At 34.6% G+C, this 22921-nt stretch overlaps 3 protein-coding genes across 7 annotated transcripts in view; 1 reads left to right on the top strand and 2 right to left on the bottom strand.

The window, feature by feature from the left end:
• Positions 1 to 2423: 2423 nt before the first annotated feature.
• Positions 2424 to 9165, bottom strand: LOC129253406 (transmembrane protein 192). 2 transcript variants are annotated; one of them, XM_054891768.1, is made up of 6 exons: positions 8899 to 9165; positions 8510 to 8682; positions 3455 to 3587; positions 3060 to 3336; positions 2861 to 2985; positions 2424 to 2788 (listed from the first exon to the last, which is right to left on the bottom strand). In XM_054891768.1, the coding sequence occupies exons 1-6, from the start codon at positions 8932 to 8934 to the stop codon at positions 2690 to 2692; spliced, it is 843 nt and encodes a 280-aa protein (XP_054747743.1). In that variant the 5' UTR covers positions 8935 to 9165; the 3' UTR covers positions 2424 to 2689. The 2 variants fall into 2 exon arrangements, with proteins under 2 accessions (XP_054747743.1, XP_054747744.1); XM_054891769.1 differs by having other exon boundaries at positions 8510 to 8679.
• Positions 9166 to 10814: 1649 nt separating this feature from the next.
• On the top strand, positions 10815 to 14215 carry LOC129235546 (dual specificity protein kinase Ttk). Of its 2 annotated transcripts, none has more exons than XM_054869442.1 (8): positions 10815 to 10979; positions 11043 to 11147; positions 11203 to 12313; positions 12385 to 12491; positions 12562 to 12722; positions 12800 to 12999; positions 13084 to 13260; positions 13612 to 14215. In XM_054869442.1, the coding sequence occupies exons 1-8, from the start codon at positions 10903 to 10905 to the stop codon at positions 13741 to 13743; spliced, it is 2070 nt and encodes a 689-aa protein (XP_054725417.1). In that variant the 5' UTR covers positions 10815 to 10902; the 3' UTR covers positions 13744 to 14215. The 2 variants fall into 2 exon arrangements, with proteins under 2 accessions (XP_054725417.1, XP_054725416.1); XM_054869441.1 differs by having other exon boundaries at positions 12785 to 12999.
• Positions 14216 to 16636: 2421 nt separating this feature from the next.
• LOC129239453 (ribosome-binding protein 1) overlaps positions 16637 to 22921 on the bottom strand; it is a 28447-nt gene continuing 22162 nt past the window's right edge. For 2 of the 3 annotated variants that reach the window (XM_054874952.1, XM_054874962.1), the window contains exons 3-6: positions 21947 to 22048; positions 21344 to 21829; positions 20399 to 20515; positions 16637 to 20323 (exon numbers count right to left, since the gene is read on the bottom strand). In XM_054874952.1, coding sequence (XP_054730927.1) covers positions 20315 to 20323; positions 20399 to 20515; positions 21344 to 21829; positions 21947 to 22048 — 714 coding nt within the window. In that variant the 3' untranslated portion in view covers positions 16637 to 20314. The remainder of the gene's footprint in view (positions 20324 to 20398; positions 20516 to 21343; positions 21830 to 21946; positions 22049 to 22921) is intronic. The other variant, XM_054874969.1, reaches the window with a different exon arrangement.

Here is a 22921-nt window from a genome sequence, read left to right as displayed (position 1 = left end):
TTACAGTGTGTAGAGATGACCACTGTACATTGTTTTCTTGCAAAAAACTAAAATTTGGAAATTTTGAGTTGTTACGCTTTAACGTAACAAGTGCGATATGTTGAAACGTCGCAGAACACCGTTCTTCTGACCATCATTAACAAAGTGTGACTCTTGCTTTGCAGTTCATTGCAGGCTAAGAAGTCGTCTGCACAAAGTTAGATTATAGTGGCAGACGAAGAGCCGAGTTGCCTTGTGATGCATGCATGACACTACCAAAATTATGTCTTGGATACTATATAACACATAGGCTGAAGTCCCCCGCCTAACACTCAACTCTTTTTCAGTTAGTACTAACCTTAAAAAGACCGCTGTTAAAATTTCATGATATTCTATTCATTATTTCGTGAGTTATTGTGCTAAGAGTGACGCTACTTATGTCATTTTCAAAACAATGGATCGAAAAAAATGTGTGTTCTATGTAATTTTGCACTGCTTCTTGATGCGAAAAAATACCACTCAAACGAAGCAATGACCTGAAAAATGTTATGGGGTTTCCGCTCTATCAGAAACAAAAATGAAACTATGGTTTGCTGACTTCAAACGTGGTCGTAGAGACATCGGAGATGCACAACGCACTGAGCATCCAAATGAGGCGGTAACACCAGAAAAGATCAAAAACATCCACAAAATCGTTTTGAATGATCGAAAAGTGAAGTTGCGTGAGTTAACTGACACCGTAAAGACATCAAAGGAATGTGTTGGCTTTATATTGCATGAGCATTTGACTATGAGAAAGAAATGGGTACCTCGTTTTTTCACTGTTGACCAAAAACAACTGAATCGCAAGCCAATCAAAACAATGACAAAACTAATACATGAATGGAACTTCGGATTGCTCCCACATCCACCGTATTCGCGAGATTAGATTCCTACTGGCAGTTCGCAGACCTAAACAAAATTTGCTCGAATGAAGAGGTTATCACTGAAACTGAAGCCCATTTTGAGGCAAAAGATAAATTGTTCCACAAAAGGGGTATTGAAATGTTAGAGCGGCGCTGGAATGATTCAGTTTTTCTTGACGGAAATTACGTTGGTGAATAAAGCTAATTTTGAACCAAAAAAAACGTCACTTTTCAACCCATGTGTTTGACCCCAACTGGCTGCGTATATGTGCAGGTATGTGAAGCAACTGCTTCGCAGCAACCATATTTCCACATAGTACCTCTTTTAGCCAAATACATACAAATACAGTTTTTTACTCCCTACAGCGTTTGACAGTCTTGAATAGGGTTTGCCCAAGTGGCTATAACAAACATGCTCAGGCTTTTGGTAGGTAATTAATTTTAAGGGATGATGTTATTGTTGTTTTAGCAGCTTACTAAACCATGTCAGTGCGATGTATTTACCAGTCATCTTCGCCTAACTCATCTAAGACCCAGAAAATGTGCTGTTACGACAGGTTGGGTCCAGAGGGAGAGAGCTGTTAGGTGAGTATGTTTGAAGGAGCATGTGAAAAGGTGGTTAGTGTAATGCAGTGTGCCTTCACATGCTGAACATACATATATTGGGTATGCCGGGGTCGATTCTGCTACAGTATCCAGAGCGCAATCGGGCCAAAGTTATGCAGGTCTCGCGGGGCTGCTGAAGCTCTTCGTCTGCAATAGGTGGTGGTTGGACTCCGATGACGGCATTCAGAGTCGGGAGCTTAGTTAAGTGGTAAGTGTCTCCCGATGAATGTCGTTTTGTTTGTATACTGTCCGATCCAGTAGTTGTAAATATGTTTTTTTCTGGATCTCGTCAGGGTAGTTGCAGAGATGCCTCCTGATGTACCCGCGAGCTGGCTCAGGTTCTATCAAGTGTCAGGGATGATACCTTCGGTAGGAAAAACGAAAGGACGATCGCCCAGGACAATGGAAATGGGAGTTTTTTTTGGTACAATATATAATATTTAACCGGCTCATAGAATTTTTAGTATATTTTTGATATTTCTAATAAAATGAGCTTATTTCGCCACTTTACATGTAATACCTCTTGAATAAGTATGAATAGAGATTTGGATGAAGAATTATTATGTTTCCACTATTTTTTTTTTTTTTTCTTTCTAGAGAAACTTGTAAAGTTTATGAATAACCAATAATAAGTGATACAAAAGTTTAGCTCTAAGCACTTCATTGACTGTCAGTTTAACTTAAATTAAAAAAAAACATAAATTATGTTCTTATAAGTTTATTTAAATACAGTAAAACATCAGTCCCAATTTTTCGAATATGTAATTCTTGCAAGTAACTACAAGTAAACTACATTTGTTAAATAGTGATTGTAATAAATTTCATATGCGCACTTTGCATAGATAAATATGTATTAGTAATATTTTCTTTACTATATATTCAAAAAATAATAATTACATATATCTATACTATATATATATATGTAATTTCAAGTGATACGCCAAATTTGTGTTGTTTTCGATAAAATCGACATTATTTGAAGTGTATAAAATAGTTACCCATAAAATTGTTAGTAGTCGATAAAAGGAGTAAAACTGAATTAGTGCGTAATAACATTTTGTAATAATACAGATTGCAACAAGTTATAGGTTAAGTATATAGTATTGAACATTATAGAGAATATTCACTTTAAAGAAAAGCAGATGTACCGAAACTAACTTAATTTTCATTTAGAATATTTTGTATGCCCTTCAACTGCATTAATGTGTCAAATTCACAGTGCGCGCAGTCAGCTGCATTTGGTGCAATTTCTGGTTGAGTTTCTGATTGTGGTCCTTCAGGTAGGCAATGAGATCGGCCTGGAAAAGAGTAAAAATCGAAATTGACATATTATTGAAATTTTTAATTTGTTTATCTTTGATAAGACTTGCCTGTTTCTCCAATAGTTCAGCCGTATTACCTCCAGGTTGCATTAGTCCCAAAGAACCGGAGGCGTTATTACCGCCGCGTAGTGCGTCGGGCGGTGGTGCAGCTTTGTTAAATTTACGTACTTTAGCTGGAGTAATTAAACAATATTTCCATTAACAAATTTTCAAGTTGACAGATGTTTTAAATAAACAGCGCACTCACAAATATAGCAACCATGAGTTGCACTTAGTACAAACGTTTCGAGCATGTTGAAGCCTACAACATACGAGACGGGTGAGAGGAAACCTTGTGCGCAATGTTGCCAGAAATTCACGCCATAGTAGTGATGTATGCCTGCTTGCACAGCCAATAGCATGGAGTTCCATAATGATACCACAATCAGTGGTAAACCCTTCTGCACGGCAGTGGCGCGGTGGAATTCATGATAGCCATTCATGCGCAAATCATCGTGCTGTTTTTTAATCAGGTGATCGAATAGCTGTCATTAGAATGAAAAGCAGAATTATATAATACAATCGCGTGAATTTGCATGCTTGTAAAATGGCATCATTAATTATGATATTTAATGAGTGCATTTGTCTGTTATATGTACTTACAAAAGTTATCACCCAAAACGTAGCACGTAAGTATAGCATAATAAAGTACGCTTCGCAACGTTTGTCCTCCGGCCATGCAGCAGCAAGCAAAATACCAACAAATGAGATTACATTCGAAATCAACAAATGAATGCTATAAGAAAAGATTATAATATATAATTTCAATATGAAATAAATATCAATCAGAAATATATTTGTGTTTTCATATTTTCAGTGGGATAGGTCAGGGCAGGTGCAATAATATTGATACCGCCGACATAGACCGTGAACATTCAGCTGCATTCCTCGTTTATGTATGGGCAACAACAACAACAGTGAACATATATATTCTGACTTCTGACTCATAAAGCTACAAAGAATTACATTAGTAATACAACAAAATGATTTAATACAAAATTTAAAACACTAATACAAGAACTTAATAAAACGAACTATATAAAATACTATGTATCTGGCACCAGAAGCGCTTAAGCCACATATGGAAGGAAATGGGAATGATCGAAAATGCTACTACAGCAAGAATAACATTTTGTTCAACATTTAAAAATTTTAAATATAAATTATATGCAGATCTATAAATGGCAGAGTTGTTGTAGTTGTAGCAGCATAAACATTCCCAGTACCTACATACGGGGAATGCTGCTGGAGTGACAGTCCTTGACCGGATACAAATCCGGGTCGTTTCGGTAACGTAGAACTGACTGTCGTGGAAACGATAAATGGCAGAGTCGATAGCACTGCTAGTGCTAAATTAAATTCGCAATATTTTTCATGGTAAATTTTTTTAGTTAATTAAAAAATATATGTACCTATACCTATACTATATGTCGTACCTTATAAATCAAAGTTCCAAATTTTGGACCAAATTCGCAAAAATTAAACGAATTTCGAAATTTTATGATCAAAATTTTTAACCAGACTTTTTAGAATACATAATTCTGGATATGTATTCAATGTGCCTATTCAATTTTTGAAAGATTTCCAAACTTGTGCTAATAATACGTTGACATATAAGTAAATTATCTACTTGTTCGCGCTTAAGCCCCAATCCGTAATTAAAAAGCGAGATTATCCATACAAAATTTCTCTACCGAAATTTTGAGATTATTAAATAATCCTAGATTATAACCATACTTTTTTACATACAACCCTGTGTTATCGATAATTATTTTTACGAATGGAAGAAGAAACGTCAAAGTAAAAACTTAATACAATGGATGCCGGCAAAGAAAAATGGTTTGTATACATAATTCTAATATAATTTTTGTTAGATATTACTAATTATGCATTCATATTAAAGAAAAAAGCGTATGCCGTGACGCTTTGATCTTATATTGCTTATCATAAAATGTAATCTCGGATTTCGCACGCCATATTTTTTGCAACCTCAGTAGACGTCGTTTACGGATTTCCTCCAGCCAATTGCGCAGTTAAATTAGCTTTTGCTTTTCCTTGTCTTTTCTTCATATCATTAATTGTAATTAAACAATCCAAAAACTCCAAAATATTGCACCAAATTTCTATGTAGAAAAACCTTTCAAAACAATATTTCAACTCATTGTCAATTTTGCAGGTAATCTGCCATATGTGAACGGGTAGATTAATTTTGTGGATTTATTGCTAATTACTGCACATGTGAACGTACTTTAAGGAAGAAAATTCTCAAACCATATGAAAAAAATTGTCAAAGATCAACGGGATTTTTGAGCGACTTACAACTTACACTTTCCACTAAAATTGAATTGGATGAATATTTTGACGATTGTTTTTGAATTTTGTTTAATTATAGTGAATTTTGAGCAACGTTTGAACATAGATTTATAAAGTTTTTGTTCTACAATAAAACTATAATTTTATAAAACCTGAACGAAAAAAAAGAGGTTGTCTGTAAAGTCGGTTTACTGACGATAGCTTAACGTGATAACGTCATAAGAAAATACTGATTGAATGGTTGCATTTTCAAAAGAAAATTTTAATTTTATTTGTTTGATAGATATTTTGTATGGATATAGAGAATGCGTTAACATTAACATAACATAATATACTTTAACATAACATAACATAACATAACATAACACAACACAACACAACATAACATAACATAACATAACATAACATAACATAACATAACATAACATAACATAACATAACATAACATAACATAACATAACATAACATAACATAACATAACATAACATAACATAACATAACATAACATAACATAACATAACATAACATAACATAACATAACATAACATAACATAATATAACATAACATAACATAACATAACATAACATAACATACCATATCATAACATTACATTACATTACATAACATAACAAATTACCCCGTATTAAAGCACTTATCAACAGCTTTCATTTGATATCCATATTGTACATACACAACCAAAGGTTACCCGGGTCCACGTTTTGACCTATATCTCGAGACCCCAGTCACGGAGCGGCATGAAAAATACTCTGTACTAAAGCATTCACCAACAGCTTTCATTTGATACCCATATTGTACATACACGTCCGAAGGTTACCCGGGTCCACGTTTTCACCTATATCTTGAGACCCTATCTACCAATAGGTATTCAAACTATACGGAAATCATCTTCAATACCTACTTAACAATGTGTGTAAGTTTGGTTTAATTCGGTTCAAAGACACGGCGGGTCCACGTTTTGGCATATATTTCGAGACCCTAGTCATCAATAGGTATGAAAATTACCCCGTATTAAAGCACTTATCAACAGCTTTCATTTGATATCCATATTGTACAAACACATTCTAGGGTCCACGTTTTGGTCTCTATCTCGAGACCCTAGTCACGGAGCAGATGGAAATACTCTGAACTAAAGCATTCACCAACAGCTTCCATTTGATACCCATATTGTACATACACATCCGAAGGTTACCCGGGTCAACGTTTTGACCTATATCTCGAGATCCTATCTACCAATAGGTATTCAAACTATACGGAAATCATCTTCAATACCTACTTAACAATGTGTGTAAGTTTGGTTTAATTCGGTTCAAAGACACGGCGGGTCCACGTTTTGGCATATATTTCGAGACCCTAGTCATCAATAGGTATGAAAATTACCCCGTATTAAAACACTTATCAACAGCTTTCATTTGATATCCATATTGTACAAACACATTCTAGGGTCCACGTTTTGGTCTCTATCTCGAGACCCTAGTCACGGAACGGATGGAAATACTCTGAACTAAAGCATTCACCAACAGCTTCCATTTGATACCCATATTGTACATACACATCCGAAGGTTACCCGGGTCAACGTTTTGACCTATATCTCGAGACCCTATCTACCAATAGGTATTCAAACTATACGGAAATCATCTTCAATATCTACTTAACAATGTGTGTAAGTTTGGTTTAATTCGGTTCAAAGACACGGCGGGTCCACGTTTTGGCATATATTTCGAGACCCTAGTCATCAATAGGTATGAAAATTACCCCGTATTAAAACACTTATCAACAGCTTTCATTTGATACCCATATTGTACATACACATCCGAAGGTTACCCGGGTCCACGTTTTGACCTATATCTCGAGCCCTATTTCCAAAATAAAATATAATCCTTGTTACTCGTGATGTAGCTTTCGAATGGTGAAAGAATTTTTAAAATCGGTCCAGTAGTTTTTGAGCCTATTCATTACAACCAAACAAACAAAGTTTTCCTCTTTATAATATTAGTATAGATATGGTAAATATTACCATACATTTTTTAATAATAATAACATTAAAACAACAGGTATTATTAACAAACTTGGTTTTATTTGAAATTCTTCAAGTAAATCAAAATAATAATAATCAATAAGAAGGCATATGCCAATACAAATACGTGAATTTATATATGTACATATGCGCATATACATACATACATATATACGCTCACTTAAGTAGGGGAGAGCAAGATGTCGAACGTTGCCGTTCGTTTGCTTTGTTTGCTTTGTCGTTCCTTCCGCTCTTTCGCTTGCAGTTCATTCAATGCAATGAGCAAGGTAACTACATATGAACAGTAATGAGCAAGGTAACACTAATATGAGCAAGGTAACTACATATGAACAGTAATGAGCAAGGTAACACTAATATGAGCAAGGTAACTACATATGAACAGTAATGAGCAAGGTAACTACATATGAACAGTAATGAGCAAGGTAACGACACATTTTTTCGTGCGTGCAGCCTGTTAAATCGAATTATAAGACGTTATCACGTCAAAAATTTAGCATGAATAAATATACATTTTTAAATGTATGCTTATTGAACATTTTTGATGTGTACAGGCGTTGATGCCACCTATCTATGCATTTGGATACTATTTATTTATGGTATTTATTCTGAAACCAATGAACAATTGATCTTAGTGACAACAAAAGTATATTTATTCTGAAATCAATGAACAATTGTTCTTACTGAATACTAACAACAAAGCATATTTAACAAAAAAATAAATAAATAATAAGTTAAATAACCATTATTCTTCTTGACTACATACTACAAAAATATCATTATCAAAAAGTTAAATGACAATAAACGGAAGAACCACAATAAGCAGAAAAACAAACATTCGTTCGAGTCATAATATATTTTGATTCACCAACATCTAATACAAATTTGTAATCAAATCGATAAAGTGGGTTGAAACACTTTACATCAAATGTGGCTATAATTCGGTACGCAATACAAATCTATTCACCTACTGCTCTATGAATGTTGTTAGTATTACGCACGGTACCGGCATTGTTCTTTGCTTTTGCAGTAACCAATACATATATTGGTAATTAAGATCTTAAAACTACATTGTTGTTGTAGCAGCATAAACATTCCCCGTGCATATACGAGGAATAGTGCTGAAGTGACAGTCCTTGGCCGGATATAAATCCGGGTCGTTCCGGTTACGTAGAACCGACTGTCGTGGGAACTACATTCATCGATATTGTTTTATTTAAGTGTTATTTCCTCCAAATAGAGCCGAAGTAAAGATAAATCCAATCTTTATTGTTTCAAATTTAAAACTTACCTAAAAGACGGTATAGTTTTAAGCGATTTAAAGGATCCATCTGTGTTCGAGCTCAAAACTGGGTCGAGCAGCTCCTGTGTATCATTTCCCAAGCTGCTTGCACCCACACCCACGATAGCGCCACTAGTAGTTGATGTTCGATTATCACCCATATTCATGTACTGAGCACCCTGCTGAATAAAAATTTAAGTAATGTAGGGTATGGAATCTCAAGAGGAAAAATGCATTCCATCTACATAAATGTATGTCAATTGGACATGGGCGCCTTTCCTTTGCCCCAATACGATACACATACAGGCTTCTGCCGGTTACGCAAAATGCTATTATTTGCTTCCATATCAAACGGGTGTCACTAACTAATTTGTCTACAATTTTCTTTGTATTCTTACCCTATTTGCGTTGAAATTTGGTCCCAAACTGACCATATGAACAACTAAAGACGCTGACTCAACTTCGCTGTTTACAGGGCTTATGTGCGCATTAGCTTATCGCTGCCACAAAGGCACGGAAATTGATTACAATTGTCTTTAGCTTTATTTTATTTCTGCACTATTTTTCGCACTTTGCTGGTTGATTGATTACGTGCAGTGTGAACGATTTAATGAAAAAGCATTAAGATTTTTCCAATACTCTTTCTTTGTTTACCGATTTCTAGTTTTGTAATATACCATGTTTTGTATACTATTCATGAATGTCATACGCATTTAGCGGCATTTTTAAACAGGGTTGCCAATTCAACTTTTATAATATTGTGAAGGATGTTTTTTAGAGTCGATGAAGCTTAAATCGAATTAAAACAATAAATAAATTTTTAACTCCCATAGAAAAGTATAATTTTATTGCGTTAAAGTTTTAATATTATTTCGATCATGTGAAAGACGCCACGGTGCGTTCAAAACGTAAGAATGATAGAATACAAGCGCCTTCCAAATACGCTGTGACGTCAGCGCTGCAGAAATACGAAAAATACAAAACTGCCAAACACAATGAATTATACACGCCCACACATACTCTCTTGCTTTCGCAATTTAACATGCGACAATTCATTCTTATTGGTTTGCTTAATTTAAAAATCACAAATCTTATAATTACAATATTACCAAGCCATTCACTGAATATTTATGAACAAGTGATATATCTGCAGCGCTGACGCCAACGGATAGTCAAAATCTCGAAAAAGAAAGTAGCAGCTTACACGCTCACACGCTTCGCCGTAAATCGAGCTGTATAGTGACAATAACAATTCGATTGCTGGCTTTGAAGCTCTCAATTATTACTAATGATTTACTCAATTGTTCGGGCTTACCAGCGTAGGCATGTGACCTTACATATCTCCATAAATAAAAACAAATCTGAAGGAGACAAGTCACAGTTTTTATGGATTGTGGATTATAATTTGGAATTGAGTTATAGTTCCAAAATAAATTTGAACAACTTTCAAATGTTGTCCGTGCTCATGATGAACTGAAAAGCCAAAAAAATCGAAACCAAAAAAGTTACAAAGAGCTGTATTAGACATTTAAAGTTTCCCAATATTAAACGAACAGCCTTTATATGTTGGCTTCACTTTCACGCTTGCTTACTTCCTTCCATTTGTGTTAAATTTTCTTATTTAAAAAAAATCACGCTCAGTTTCTAAAGGCGCCCTCAAATCTTTAATTTCTTACAAATTCGAATGATCTTGTAAATAATTATTTCAATTTAATAGTTTAGTGATAGGAGTACCGAGCTCAGGGATTGATAAAAATACAGGCAATTGTGATTGCTGCCACGATGAAAAAAATTCAGATCAGGAATTTAAACGGTTCTCAGCAAGTTTGAAAGAATCAGCTGATTGGCTACGTCAGTGGTTTGTTTGCGAAAAAACTGAAATTGTATTGGTGATATACGAAAAAAATCAACACAATATTCGCTCATGGTTCTTCGTAGCCGTCTGAACTATGAGTGATTGGGCGAGTATGTGAAATAAGCGAGCAGAATTCGGTTGCCGAGAAACTGATGCCGTGGCAGCAAAAATTGCGGGCTCCATTTTGATTTTCACCATACTAGATTGGCCAAAGCTAGTAATCTATCATTCTTGATTGCTGCGGTATAGTTTTTTACCACATCAGTGCAGATATCCATTATTTCGTCAACATCATTTCATTGACATCAATGTTTTCTGTCAGTATTATAGAATAGAACGCTGACATATTCTGCAAGGGTTAGTATTGAACTCATCGGCTCTCAAACTGTTCATAAATTTTCACGCTAGGTTTCGCAGTTGCATCTTTTGTCTATCTCATTTGTAATATCAACTGTCATTTCTTTAATTTTGATTTTGATTCTATTAATTGTATCATTTTTGATACTCTATCATTTATAAGAAAATTTCGTGTTAAAACATTATATTAATGTCTTTTCATTATCCGCGTAGAGTGAAAGATTTGCCTGCCTTGGAACCAGACTCTGATGAAGACGATCTCAATAAGTAATACAAATATGACACGATGAATATTGTTTACTCCTACTCATATAATTATTAAATTATTAGACAGCCGAGCAAAGATGAGCTCCAAAATGTTACCTCTCGAAATAATTCAGGTGTTGTTGGTGCTCCTTCAAAGAGCTTTGGGGCTTTCAGTAATATGCGAATGTTGTAAGTGAAGCAATACAATTGTACTTTTCTTAATTTTACAAGTTATTTATCCCAGCCCCAAGCGCAGCTCGGAATTACCAACACTGGATTCAGATGAATCCGAAGAAGAGGAGAACCCAAAAACTGACAATCTCAATTGCGCTATTTTAAACGATTCATTTATCATGAGCCCTGCCGACAGTTCTGTACTGAAAACACCTGGCCCACAATCAGCAGTTAAGGAAAAGCGTGATGTCGATAGTCCATCATTCCTTTCGGAATTTCATAAGTTGGATATTCGTACAGAGGACAAAGAAAATGAAGAAGAGCCACCGCTGCCATCGGTTGGCAGTTTACAACCAAATGCCGCCAGTACAGCCAGAAAAACACATCCAAGTCGAACAGATACATCGTGTCCACTGCAAAGCATACAAGAGGACATAGTGGCTAACGAAAACACTGGCAAGGAAGTTAACCGTGCCAATGTTGGTAGCAGAGCATTGGGTGTATTGCAGCGTTTTCACTCGGATCCCACAACGCAGCAGCACGCAAAGCCCGTAGATTTAGAAACTCCCCTTCGAAAAAATAACAGTGCATCAGTTGGTCCGCCATCTGACGTTTCCATAGCACCCACAAATAGCCAAACTGCTGACGCACAATTCGCCACCCCACAAGTACGCTCTTTCTCTGTTCAACGGAGACCTCGTGGCTTGTGTTCAACCCAATCGCAAAAAACGCGTTCAGCGCTAGCAAATGAATTCCGCTCTCAGAAGGTGCTGTTTCAAACGCCAATGGCTATAACGCGCGCACCCGTTATGTGCCTTCCCAATGATAGTATTACGCTATCACTTTGTGATAGCATAAACGGAACGAGAAACACACCTAATACTGCTGAAAATACGCCACTCGGTGACCAGCGAAATGTCAAAGACCAACAGTCACAAAAGGTGAAGTCAAAAAAGTCATTAGAGAGTGCATTCTGTGCATCAGAAAAGCCTGAAGAATCAAAGGAAAAGCAGCAATCGAACATGATAACGCAAGAAAAGAGCGCTTCAGCAGATGAAAAAGATGGAATTTTGCGAATTAATAATGCAGATTACACAATTGTGAAGAAAATTGGATGTGGCGGCTCTAGTTCTGTATACTTGGCGCAGAGAAATGCTGATGGAAAAGAGTGCGCATTAAAAGTAAATTGATAATTAAAAACAAAACACGATTTTAATTAGCAGTACATTAAAAAATGTAATATATTTTTTAGGTCGTTGATTTACGGGGTGATCCAGTTGTGGTTGAAGGCTACCTCAACGAAACCAAATTGTTGGCAAAACTTCAAGGCAATGTCTGTGTGGTGGCTCTCTATGAGTAGTGAGTATAAATATAACCGGCATCCTTGTATATTTATGAACATCTAATTTTTCACACGCCTATTACATAGTCAACTTTTGCGGAAAGAATCTCGACTCTATTTGGTTATGGAAAAAGGCGACTCAGATCTGCACAAGATTTTGCAAACATATACCACAAACCTGCCATTATACGTACTTATGAATTTTTGGTATCAAATGTTGCAAGCAGTCAACTACATACACCAAAATGGTAAGATAAAAAATTCGTATTGCTTGGCATCTTAATTTATCAACAATATGTTTATTCTAAAGGTGTTATTCATTCAGACCTGAAACCCGCCAACTTCTTGATGATTAATGGTCGTTTAAAACTAATAGACTTTGGTATTGCCAGCAACATTGCACTGGACTCAACAAGTATTATAAAGTTCTCACAAGCCGGTACGTTTAATTACATTAGCCCGGAAGCACTTACCGACACATCAACTGGATCTAGTCCGATGCGCAGTAATCAGCCAAAGATAAAGGTAGCAAACATTCTAAAATATATAACCTAAAAATGCATAAATACAATCATAGTTTTACAACTGTAACCAACTGCGATTTTTTAGATATCAACCAAATCTGATGTTTGGTCGCTTGGCTGTATACTATTCCTGCTACTTTATAAACGCACACCTTTCTCGCATATTAAAAACATCTATGCCAAAATTAATGCAATTACAAGTCCGACGACAACCATCGAGTATCCAACCATACCACTCTATTATCCAGCAATGCTTGTCCATGTAAATATTTTTGAAAATTCTTTAAATTTTGAAAAAAAGATTGGTTGTTAAATTGGTAATTTAAATAATATATATAAAAATATATATGTATATATATATATATATATATGTTGTAATTATATTCTGATATTTGTTGAAAATATTTATTATTTCGTATTTTTAAACCAAAAATAGATTTCTTGAAAAAAAACATTGTTTGTGATCGCAAACATAAGATTCCCTTCCAATCCAATCCTCTTAAAATAAAAATATTTAAAATTAAAGCCGTTTCCCCTATACACAATATTTTAAATTTGTTAGGCTTAAGCTCTTAAAAAATAATATGTATCGTCTTGTTTCCATTTGTTTCAGATGGCAAAAAATTGCCTGCAGCATAATCCAAAAAAACGTCCCTCTTGCGCTGAACTATTGCAGTATCCTTTTAATATGGTAATACCGATACAAAATTTAGCGGTACCATCTGTGGTTAAAGAGGCAAACTAAACCACTCTCTATAAATAGTTGTAATGTTTAATTGTATTAAATTATGTTTTTAGTTTGTTTTAATCGTTTATTATTAAGGCTACAAACATATTGAAGCGCGCATAATTTCTACATATACATTTTTTTATTAATATAAGTGCACGGAGAAAAATCAATATATTTTTAAATATAAAAAGGCTTTGTTTAAATTTTTAAATTGGAAAAGTATTACTGCGAGAAAATATAAATAATCGTCAAATTAATAGTAAAAATATTTAGTCAGTTCCTATGTTTTTAGGAATAAAATCTGTGAAAATCTGTAAAATCCATGAAACAGTTAAATAACAAAATAAGAGTGATGGGATAAAGTTCAAAATGTTTACTGAGAAGCCTTTTCAGAGATACCAAAATCATTTGCATCCTTCAAATGTCATTTGTCTACCGTAAATGAAACATGTTTTTATTAGCAAAACGTAAGCAAGTAAAACTTATTGCCGCCCTTATATATTTCATAAATAAAAATATTAAATAAAATAGAATATATTTCTGTTTGATTTCACTACTCTAGGTTTTGGCTCACTAGCTTACAGTTGATCGTTTGTTAGAAGAAAAACGTCGGAATAAGCCGGTAGCTTCTGATTAAAAGAAAGATTAATTAATTCCCACAAAATTGGCTTCCGCTAACGATTTGCTCTGGCGCAAAACATCTCATTGTCACGGCAAAGTATTGGAAAAGTGGAAAATAAAAAATTAATTCGCCTTGTTTTTTTCCTGTGCTGACAGCCACATGGATACAGCTAAAGAAAAAAAAAACAACTCAGCTGATTTACCAACTCCACCTTTAATAGATTCGCCTTGCTTTGAAATTAACAAAATAATATAAATGAAGAGCCGCGTGTTAAATTGTGAATCACGTATTATAGCAATACCTCAAATTCAGTTTTTTCGCCGATCATATTTTGTGTTTGACAGTTTCCACTAGCTTGCCCTTACTCTTTCTCCTCTTATTGTTTGTTTATTATTCGTTGTACAGACGTCACGGCAAATGGAAAGGTGCAATCTTGTATTCTATAATTTTTTCCATGTTTTTTGTTTCTGTAATTTGACCGTCCGAATGTCAAAATTTCAATGAGAATATAAGCAAACAACGAAGCAGGTCACTTTGACGTTCTAACTAGCAAATCGGAAGGAAAAAATGGCTGACTTCCTGAAAGTCAGTTGTGCTGTATAAGTACAAAGTCAAATGTTCCTAAACAAAAAAGTCTATCTTTCGTGTGCTACAATTCGTTTTCGCATGAAATTGCCACCGCAAACGCACTGAATGTATGCTGTTTACTACTTCGTTTTCGAACATCCAATCGCAACGATCTGGCACATGCCAGAAATCGGAATCGCCATTTAATTTTTTTTTTAACCGCGAAGCAGTGGCTACGGCGGTTACAAATTTAGAAAACACGGGAAATTTGATCGTCCCTAGTATTTGTAGGCCCCCGTAGCCGAATGGATTGGTGCGTGACTACCATTCAGTATTCAGAGGGAACTTAGGTTCGAATCTCGGTGAATCACCAAAATAAAGAAAACGTTTTTTTCTAATAGCGGTCGTCCCTCGGCAGGCAATGGCAAACCTCCGAGTGTATTTCTGCCATGAAAAAGGTCCTCATAAAAATATCTGTCATTCGGAGTCGGCTTAAAACTGTAGGTTCCTTCATTTGTGGAACAACATCAAGACGTACACCACAAATAGGAGGAGGAGCTCGACCAAACACCCAGAAAGGGTTGCTGCAGTTTGAAAACTAGTATTATTTTCGTCAGGTTCATCATCGATTACTTCATTGAAAAAAAATATAATAGTAATAATAATTAACCGTTTGGTCTTTGGCCGAAGCCTTCCTCCTATTTGTGGCGTGCGCAGTTGTAGGACAGGTCCGCATCGCCCCCAAAGATAATTAACTTCGCTGACCAAGCCAAACAAATCCGTCCATGGCGATCTCTCGCAATGTGTCGTCCTTTTCCCCTTTGCTTTTCCACTTCTACTTCTCGAAACTTCCTTAACCACCAAAGGGAGTTTCACTGATTTCATATGCTGACGATTGCTCGATGTTGGCGTCCGGCTGTGACGACGATGACTTGTATTCGTTCCCACAATAGTCGGCTCTACGCTACCGGAACGACGCGGATTTATTTCGACCAAGAACTGTCACTCCAGCAGCATTCCCCGTACATATATAGGAAATGTTTATCCTGCTACAACAACAACATCATGACTTGTGTTCAAAGAGCAACGACTATCTCTTCAGACTTTCTCGCTTTTTCACTACGAGGTACTTTCAATTTTCCGCCACTAAATCCATGGCGCCCCTGTTCAGCACGTGGACGAAGAAGGTCAAACAACGACTAAAGATCAAACTACTAATATCGACAGTTAACAACCCCAGCGTCACCTTTCCTAGTTTGCTCTCCTTCTTGACATATACAACCGTAATTTCCACTAAAGCCCAAAACCAAAACAAGGTTCTCAAATCGCTCACCAGTAGCACTTGGGGGTAAAGACAAAAAAATGTTGGCGACATTTAAAGCAATTGGCCGGCCGGTTCTGAGTTATGCAGGACTCATCTGGTCGTCTAGTACTCGTACAGAGTAGCGTGTACAGCAAGTAATTCCTGCAAGGATGATAATACAGGAACAGGAACACAATTAACACATTTTTAAACTCCCGCCCACAGAATGTCATCATTGGAGTCCAGCCAACACCCATCGTAGACGATGCATAAAACATTCTCCATACATTTTTGGAGAATGCTCCTGTTAGATCGTGGATTGTGGCGATTGTACTCAAGCATAAATTTATTAACTCCCAATGCTCATCTTACCAAATCTCTTCCTAATAGAAAAAAAAATTAATTAAAAGCATATATTTCCCGTTATAATTTAAATATGTTTATTATTTTTTTATTTTCGCTTATCATCATAATATACCGTCATAAATTCCTCAAACTGTTCGCCTATGACCTCAGCTTATGCGTCATCAAGAAAAGTTTAATCATTACTAAATGTTTATATATGTATGTATAATCCAACACTGATCTCATCATACATATGTACGTACACAAAAACATGTTTATTTATTAACGCGGCTAATACTGCATAAATTACTTGCATATCTCATATTTGTTTATTTTGCTAATCCCATGCAAACTAAGCAGCAGACTGCAATGCATCAACCGCCACAAAGTCAACGACTGAACGACGCCGTCATTTTTCTAAATGCTAAATCGTTTCAGCTCATTTCTTCAGTTTTTAGATTTACCTGTTTGCCTACATTTTGCTTTGTTGCTGAGTTTATTTTTATTTTATTAATAGATTTTTTTTATTTATACATTTTTTTGAGTGCCGATCACGTTGCTAATTGCATTTTTTTATTTCTTTTCTAATAGCTGTCAAATGTTTTGTAGTGCAAATGTGACGGCGTGCCAACCCAAATGTGATGTTTGTTGTTGGCAAACTAATTATTTATTTACTTGTATTTCTTCTGCTCCTCCGAAATCAGGTTTTTTCTTGAATGTTTTATTTTTTGTTTTGCTAGCTTGAAACGGAATGCTTTCGCGCAGCTTTTTGAAATATTTTGCAATTAGCGCAATTTTCTTCTTATTATTTTGTTGATGCGAATACGCATAAGGAAACTTGTTTTGACGCAACAACGTGTGTTCCTCACCAGCTTTTAAGAACATAAAATTAAAATGAAACAATCGTCTACTTGTGTTAAGCGAAAATTACCTATCGGGACCATACATACTTTTCGAAGTTCCCTTTCACCTATTTTTTCGTTTATATATTTTTAATTGCTGCAAGAGCTCTTTTATATTTAGGTTTTTGCATTTTATTATTGCTCAAAATAGGCGTAATACTCATAATCTTTGTAATTTTTAATATATTCAGCTTAATTGTAAATGCCCTTCAGCTCTTCTCTTTTTTAAGTATTTTATATAAAAATAGATTCATTGTTATACGCTTAAGTAAATATTGCTGTTGCTAAGGATACGCTGTGCATGCTTTAGTATGCGCGGGCGTTCATGTGGTTTGCTTGATTATTGGTCTGTCAGTCGTTGCTGTCTGTGAGCCTTTGCATGTTGTTTTAATACATTATCTTGTTTAAGGACAAATGCAGTAATCTCTCAAGTCGGCAAGATGAAATAATAAGTGTAAATTGATTACAGTTTTCAGCAAAAGTCATAAAAAAAGGGGTTTTATACATTTTTTTTTTTATAAAATTCATATGCAACTATTGTTTGGCGCAAAATTTCAAATTACAAACAAATTTTTATTTCGCATGCCAAATCTAAGTGTGTTCCTCAAAAGCCATATTGCCGTATAAGAAATGAAAACTATTAGCTAAAATGCAAAAATTTAAATGTAAACAAAATTTGAATAATTATTGTAGGTATTTAAGTAAAAATTACATAAGATTTATCTAACCAATACTTTTCGTTAACTCAGTGACGTTTATAAGCTACGCTTCAATCGCATTTCTCTATCAATTTGTTTATGCCTGCCAAACAGCCGAGCAGCGTACCTGCCCGCATCTGGCTGTGGTATACTCAGAATCAGTTTTATAAGGTGCTAAATAAAGTTTAATTAGAGAATACGAAATTAAATAAAAACAATTTTTAATGCCAGATATTAAAAGAAAAAAATGTTAGATGAATTTACCACGATTCTAACAACTACATGAACAATTTAACAGAAATATTTCAAATCTTATCACAATTATTAAAAACAGAAAACATAAAATAAATGAGTATATATTGTTGTACATTATTTACACTCAGTTAAAAAAAATTAAAAACAACCCAAATAAATATGTATATTATATAAAGTTCCGTTAATTAATTACACGAAATTCCGTGGCTTTACTGTATTAAATTGTTTTTACTTTCTTTTCATCCTTTACTGTATCAAATTGTTTTTACTTTCTTTTCATCCTTGTTTAATAAAAACTTTTAATACAACAACTTGAAACGATTTAACGTTTTCTAGACGTCAACTTCAAATTGGTGTTGTGTAGTAAACTCTTTTAAACAATTAATCACTCAGAGAATTCATCTTAATAATAATTGAATTCAAATATTTGGCTGTCTAAAGGGTTTAATCACGACTTAGAGCAAAATTAATGGTAAAAAAAATTCTCGGAACTTTCATTAAACCAATATATTAAATTGTCTATGAAATATCAGGATGCATTTATGACTCATGGCATACTTCGCATTGTTTTTTTTTCAACTGATACCATAAAACACGGAAGTTTGATTGTGTTTTGTTGTATTCAATATTTCAATACTAATTTGAATTATGATACAAATTTTTCTTTCAGATTCAAGTCGCCCCTAATATAAACAAATTTAAAAATTAATATTTGTGATATGTGAATATACATGTGTGAGGAATAGATAGAGCAAGACTAATTTTATTTAAAGACACACAAATATTTTTGATTATTATTCAATTTATTTAATTGCATATATTTTTTTCTACAATTTATAGCACTAAAACTGATACTGATGATACACGAAAAAAAGTAAAAAAAAAAACACAATTTTCTCAAACACGTGCTGCTCACTCTATTATGAAATGTAAAAACAAGCGGTAGGCTCGTTGCACTTTCCAATACATTTTCATGCTTGCAGCCACTAAATGATTTTTCAATACTTTTAAATACCTCTACTTTTTTCTACCTTTATTCACGATCATTTGTAGCGTATAAAATAATGTTAATGGTTTATGTGTATGAACGCTTTATGTTATATATAATAAATGCAAAGAAGGTTTGTGGAACACAAGCAGCACAATGCGGTCAGTTAAGCAGCTTATTCTTATTATTCGTCCCTACACCACATCGCAACGCATTGTTTAATTAGTATTTCCTTTGTTTTAAACTAATATTATGCATTTATTTTGTTAAATTCTTCTTTCATTTTATGTTCGAAATCCTGTGAAATTTTCTTGCAATAATTTGCATTTTTTCTTTATAAATTCTACTTCCGTTTTTTATTTTTGTTTTCTTTCGCTTTGCTTATCGATCATCAAAACATTGCACAGATTTTAGGCTTAAACTAAAAATTATTATTTTTGTTGTTATTGTTTTTTTTTAATATTTATTCACGCTTATTATTATTGTTTATATTTGTAGATTTACTTTATGTTTTCTAATATCTTTTGCTTCTTTTATGCACTGTAACATAAGTTTAGAATGTTTCATGTTGCTGCTGTTTGTTATTTACTATTTCCTCTCGCTCGAACAAAGGCTCGCGTGCTTGCTTGCTGCAATTTATTCTGCAATTCAATGTTAACTAACTCCTTTGATTGCAAAATCGGCAAGCATTTTCATTAATTTCCGCTTTGCTTGCGGCCCATGCAATTGGCATAAGTCATGCAATTCATACTTGGTATTTATTGCTTGGCTGTCCGGCTTTTTGGGTGAGTAGTATGCTGTTGCTGTTGTTTCAATATTTTTTAAACGTTCTGTTGTTTTTTTGGAAGGCATTACATCTTAACTGCATTTTACTTTAACGCTTAAACAAACTTCAATTATGCGACATTAAATGTCCTGTAAGTAAAATTTTAAAGAAAAGAATAAATCTAATCGTAGCTAGTTATTATCTGGCTGTCTGGTAGAACTCACCTGCGCTCCATTTGAATGCTGTAACCTGGAAATTTCTTCTTCCTTTGATAACAAAATGCTTTGCCATTTCTCATGTTCTTGGCGAGCGTGTCCTTCAAGAGCTGACAATGTGTTGCTCTGTAGTTAAATGAATTAAAAAGAAACAGGAAGTTAATTGCACTCCTAATAGATACTAGGAATAATTAGCGAAAAATACATTATATGTACATATATTAGTTTTGCATCTAAGAAATGTATATATTTTTATTCCTTTTACTCCATAGTGAAGCATAGGGCCAAAAATGTATAAATATGTTAAAATATCTCTAAAATCTGTGGAAATTATTGATACCTATCACATCATATAATCCACAAATAAGAAACGACAAGACTTAGCAGGTGTATGGATAACAAGGTGTACTACGACCATTTTCCCTCTAATGTATGATACTAAACGTTATCCTGACATACAGTATTTTAGAATCTTTGAGTTAAGACTGAGGAAAAGGGGACCCTTCGCGTTCATTAATAGTATACAGCTAAACCGATTAGAGCAGAATTAAAGGCAGTTGCCGCCTAAACGATAGCATAGTGGTTTTAGTGCGAATGCATAGAACTCAGAAGGATTATACCTTAAAAGTTGAAAAGATGTTATATGAACAATAACAATTATTAGCTTTATAGGACACAATTGCTTGGCACCATCGATAACAATACACAACGATGTGTGTGGGTAGTTCACGTTTCAATGTTATGACTTCTTCCCTTCTCTGAGTAACCCAAAGAGACTAAACCTAAGGTTAGATGAAACCATTATTTATCAGAAAAGCTAACCTAACCTTTGAACTTGAGGAATTGAAAAGCACACATGTGTAATAAACATCAAATAATTTTCGATACGACGAAATATTACACACTTTTCGCTTACTAACTACACTTTTTAATACATTTATGTTTTTAACTTACAGTTTTTGTAACAAGTTTGGTTAACTCATCCACCTTGGCGCGGAGCTGAGTATTCTGCAGACGTAGCTCACCGGCATCGTCATCGTTGCCACCACCACTACTGCCGCCTTCCTCACTACTATTATTACTGATACGATTATTGCTATTATTTGTTAAGTTATCATTATGTGAATTGTTATTTATGTGGGTTGAAGGGGTGTGATTAACGCTACTACTGTTGCTGCTGCTTGATTGTGTAGATTTGTTGAAACTGCTGCCAGCAGCTTTACTAGCTGCTGCCAATTTTAGTTGTGTGGCTAAAACCTGTTCCACCCACTGTTCGAAAGATGCACTGAGCGCTGTGCTGGCACAAGCATTAACGGCCTCTGGGTATAGACGCTGGAATATTTCACGCACATGCTTCTCCTCATTAGAGGAAACTGCTGCGGCATTGGCTGTGGCGGAGGATTGCTGCTTTTGTGAAGCGGCGAAAAGTTGCTGCTGTTGCTGAAATAAAAAAACAAAAGATTTTTTAATTGTTGTACAAGGAACAGAAATTATATCAGATATAATGTATTTTAAATATTTTAACTGTAAAAGTGAACGATTGAAACATGCACTTACAACTAAGCTTGCATTTGCGCTCGTAGGCGCTTTATTTTGTCTAGCTGTTGTTTCAGCACTTTGCAAAGCTTCAACCAACTTCCAGTTTTTTTTACGCAAATCCTAAAGCGAAATACGAAAAACAGATTAGTAGGAGAATAATAATCGGAGAAAGCAAGAAAATAACTGAAAATGTTTTTGAAAGTGCGGTAAACAAATGAAATCAAGTGGTACGACCATGATCGGAAGAAAACTGGAAATTTTCTAATTGTGCATCATCACATTTTTTTTTATCAAGTTATTAATAACAGAAAGATTAGAATTTTGTCTTTTCGTCAATCGGGGAAATTTTGTAATATTAACGATTTTTTTTTCTTACAAAATGTACCGAAGTTGATTATTTTCGATGTTGACTAGAAAATGGTATATACAAAAAATTAGCCGAGTGCATACACTAACTCGGTGGGTACCATCTGTGCCAACGGCTGTGCACACTTTACAGTTAGTAAGCTTGGCGATCGGTAACACAATAAAGGGAAAATAATTATTTGCACCTATGACAGAAATTCCCTAATATTTATTAGAAGTTATCATTATTTGAACAAAATTAGAATACCTCCGTTTTGTTGTTCGCACTGTTATATGAAGGGTCAATCTATTTAAGTTGGTGGCACTATATTAACAACAACGTTTTGTACATTATAATGTCACGACAGAAGTAGTACGCTGACATCCTAATATTTAAGGCGAAAGAAAAAAAACATCATCGCCATGCATAGATTCTGCTTGGTGTTATATGGTAAATCTACTCTAATATACTTTTTTAACGATAATATGGTGATAAAAAAAATCTGGTTATTGATCAAGAAAAATGTGCGCAATGTTTAAACTATTGTAACACCAGGATGCTTAAATTATTGTAACATGGCACATATCTACGCATGTAAAGGGTTTTCCAATAACAGGTGTTACAAGTGAATGGATTGCGCTATCGCA

The sequence above is a fragment of the Anastrepha obliqua genome, chromosome 1 (genome assembly GCF_027943255.1).
Source record: "Anastrepha obliqua isolate idAnaObli1 chromosome 1, idAnaObli1_1.0, whole genome shotgun sequence".
NCBI classification, from domain to species: domain Eukaryota; kingdom Metazoa; phylum Arthropoda; class Insecta; order Diptera; family Tephritidae; genus Anastrepha; species Anastrepha obliqua.
Note: the sequence above shows the minus strand (reverse complement) of the source record. Positions and strands in the feature narration are given on the sequence as shown.